This window comes from Mus caroli, unplaced genomic scaffold, assembly GCF_978045245.1.
Source record: "Mus caroli unplaced genomic scaffold, Mus_caroli_1 scaffold_2, whole genome shotgun sequence".
NCBI classification, from domain to species: domain Eukaryota; kingdom Metazoa; phylum Chordata; class Mammalia; order Rodentia; family Muridae; genus Mus; species Mus caroli.
The window spans coordinates 95,056,132-95,058,717 of NW_028227257.1; the positions used below are offsets into that span (position 1 = coordinate 95,056,132).

Consider the following 2,586-nt stretch of genomic DNA (forward strand, 5'->3'; position numbering starts at 1 on the left):
AAGACACCACATGTCAGTATTTGGCCACACATATGTTCACAGAAGTGAAATTACATGCACGCAGACCACATATATAACTTATACTCTATTAGATAAATGACGAAATGAGCTATTCTCTCTATCTTTGTTTGTTGGTGTATTTATGGCATCCTTGTTTGCCCCTGAGAACACAGATACCACTAGATGACTATTCTCCAGACTCTATTGGAACTACATAAGCTGACATGCTATGTCTTAGTCATTTTTGTTTTGTTTTTCTTGCTTTGTTGTTTGGTCTCATGGCCTCAGTTGGTCCTGAATCTTCCTATGTCTACATCCCTAGTTCTGGGAATATAAATGTGAGTCATTGTACCTAGCTCCTCATATTATCCTTTAAAGCCAACATAAGTTGAATCACAGAAAAATTTTCTTAATACTATTTTGAAACTAAACATCATGGAATAAATTCAGGGATAATGTCCTCATCCTTCTCTACTCTTCTTGTATTGCAACTCTTCACATGATTTTTTTTTACTAGCCATGGAACAAAGTAATGACACCAAAGTGACCGAATTCATTCTTCTGGGATTTTCCGGACAGCACAAGTCTTGGCATATTCTGTTCATAATATTTTTAATGATCTATGTTGTCTCACTCATGGGTAACATTGGAATGATCGTACTCATCAAAATTGATTCTTCCCTCCACACGCCCATGTACTTTTTCCTACAACATCTAGCCTTTGTTGATCTCTGCTATACCTCAGCTATTACTCCCAAGATGTTAAAAAACTTCACAGAGACAAAAGCATCCATCTCCATCATAGGATGTATGTTACAGCTACTAGCCTATGGTACTTTTGCAACCATAGACTCCTTCATCTTAGCTGCTATGGCTGTGGACCGCTATGTGGCCATCTGTAACCCACTGCGCTATCCCATAGTCATGTCCCAGAGGCTGTGCATTCTGCTGCTGGTTGGTTCATATACCATGGGCTTCCTAAATGCTTCTGTAAACACAAGTTTTACATTCTCACTGAACTTCTGCAAATCCAATGCCATTAATCACTTTTTCTGTGATGAGCCACCCATTCTTGCCCTATCATGCTCCAGTATTGACTTCAGTATCATGCTACTGACAGTTTTTGTGGGGTTCAACCTGGTGAGCACTGTGCTTATTGTCATCTTTTCCTACACATATGTCTTGTCTGCCATCCTAAGGATGTCTTCTGCTGCAGGAAGGAAAAAAGCCTTCTCCACATGTGCTTCCCACCTGACTGCAGTCACCATTTTCTATGGGACTCTCGCCTACATGTATCTCCACCCTCATACCAATGACTCTCAAGAGCAAGAAAAGGCAGCTTCTGTATTTTATGGCATAATTATTCCCATGTTGAACCCCTTGATCTATAGTCTGAGAAACCAAGATGTAATAGAAGCCTTCAAAAAGATAGTAAAGAAATGCTTATAATATGAACATCTATTTATAATTCAACAAAGCTTATCAAGCAAGCTATTTCTGAACCCCAGATATCAAGGCACCTATTGAATGGCACATGGTTTCAAAACATTATTTCATTATATCAATTGTATTTAACAGGTATAGAAAAACAACTCAGTTTAATAAAGTAACATTCATTAATGCATTCTGAAAAACAAATGTGTTCAGTATTGCATTTGTGCTTCCTGAAAGATTTATTTAGTTTTATTTGTAGGTGTGTGAGAGAGATTGTGTGTCACAAGTATGTTGGTGCCAAAAGACACCAGGGAAAAGCATCAGATCCTCTGGAGCTGAAATTAAAGGAAGCTATGAGGCCCCAGTATAGGTGCTGGGAAACTGAACTTGGGTCCTCTAAAAATACATGCTTAACTGCTAAGCTATCTCTCCAAGTCCACTTTTGTGCGTTTTAATGAGTTGTCTTTTTCTAAACAACTGACATCAGACAATAAAATTAAAATAAATCTATTAGGTGGGTTTAATCAATTTTGCCTGGATATTTCTATTATTTAGACTCTGGTGTTCAAAGGGGTCAAGGGGCATGTGCTCTCTTCTTGAGAGTATTTTTACTGTTTCTATTTTCCTATAACTATTCTCCTTGATATTGTAAAGTGAAATGTGAAAGATTGTGTTCTTTGTAAACATGTATGGAGAAAGAGGAGAAAGAGAGATATAAGAATAGGTCATCAAAGATATTGGAATACTAGAAAAAATATTACTCTTTTCCTAACAGTTCCTATAAGAAATTGGGAAACTGACATAAAAGTCATGGAAATGTATATCAACTTCATTCCTGTTGAATACTGCTCAAGTCTCCACCTATCTACCCACATACACACTAAAGGGTCTACATCATAAGAAAAGAAAACTAAATGCAGCTTTGATTCTATATAGCAGAAATATTTTCCAAAAATTGAACTTTATGTCCCTTGACAATAATCTCCCAAAAAATATAGCATATATAGAAGACCAGGCATACATACAGAAGTATAATATGTACTGGTGTTCTTGCAATTTAGAAAAGAAAGTAGTAAAGTTTGCAGAATAATTGCCAATCATAAGGTCACACAGAAATTAAATGAAGTAGCTGAAAATACTTATTCTAACTCC

At 36.6% G+C, this 2,586-nt stretch overlaps 1 protein-coding gene across 1 annotated transcript; it reads left to right on the forward strand.

The window, feature by feature from the left end:
* Nucleotides 1-519: 519 nt before the first annotated feature.
* On the forward strand, nucleotides 520-1,449 carry LOC110290302 (olfactory receptor 5AK3-like). The gene has a single exon (XM_021156827.2). It carries the CDS (start codon nucleotides 520-522, stop codon nucleotides 1,447-1,449), a length of 930 nt encoding a protein of 309 aa, XP_021012486.1.
* Nucleotides 1,450-2,586: the final 1,137 nt, after the last annotated feature.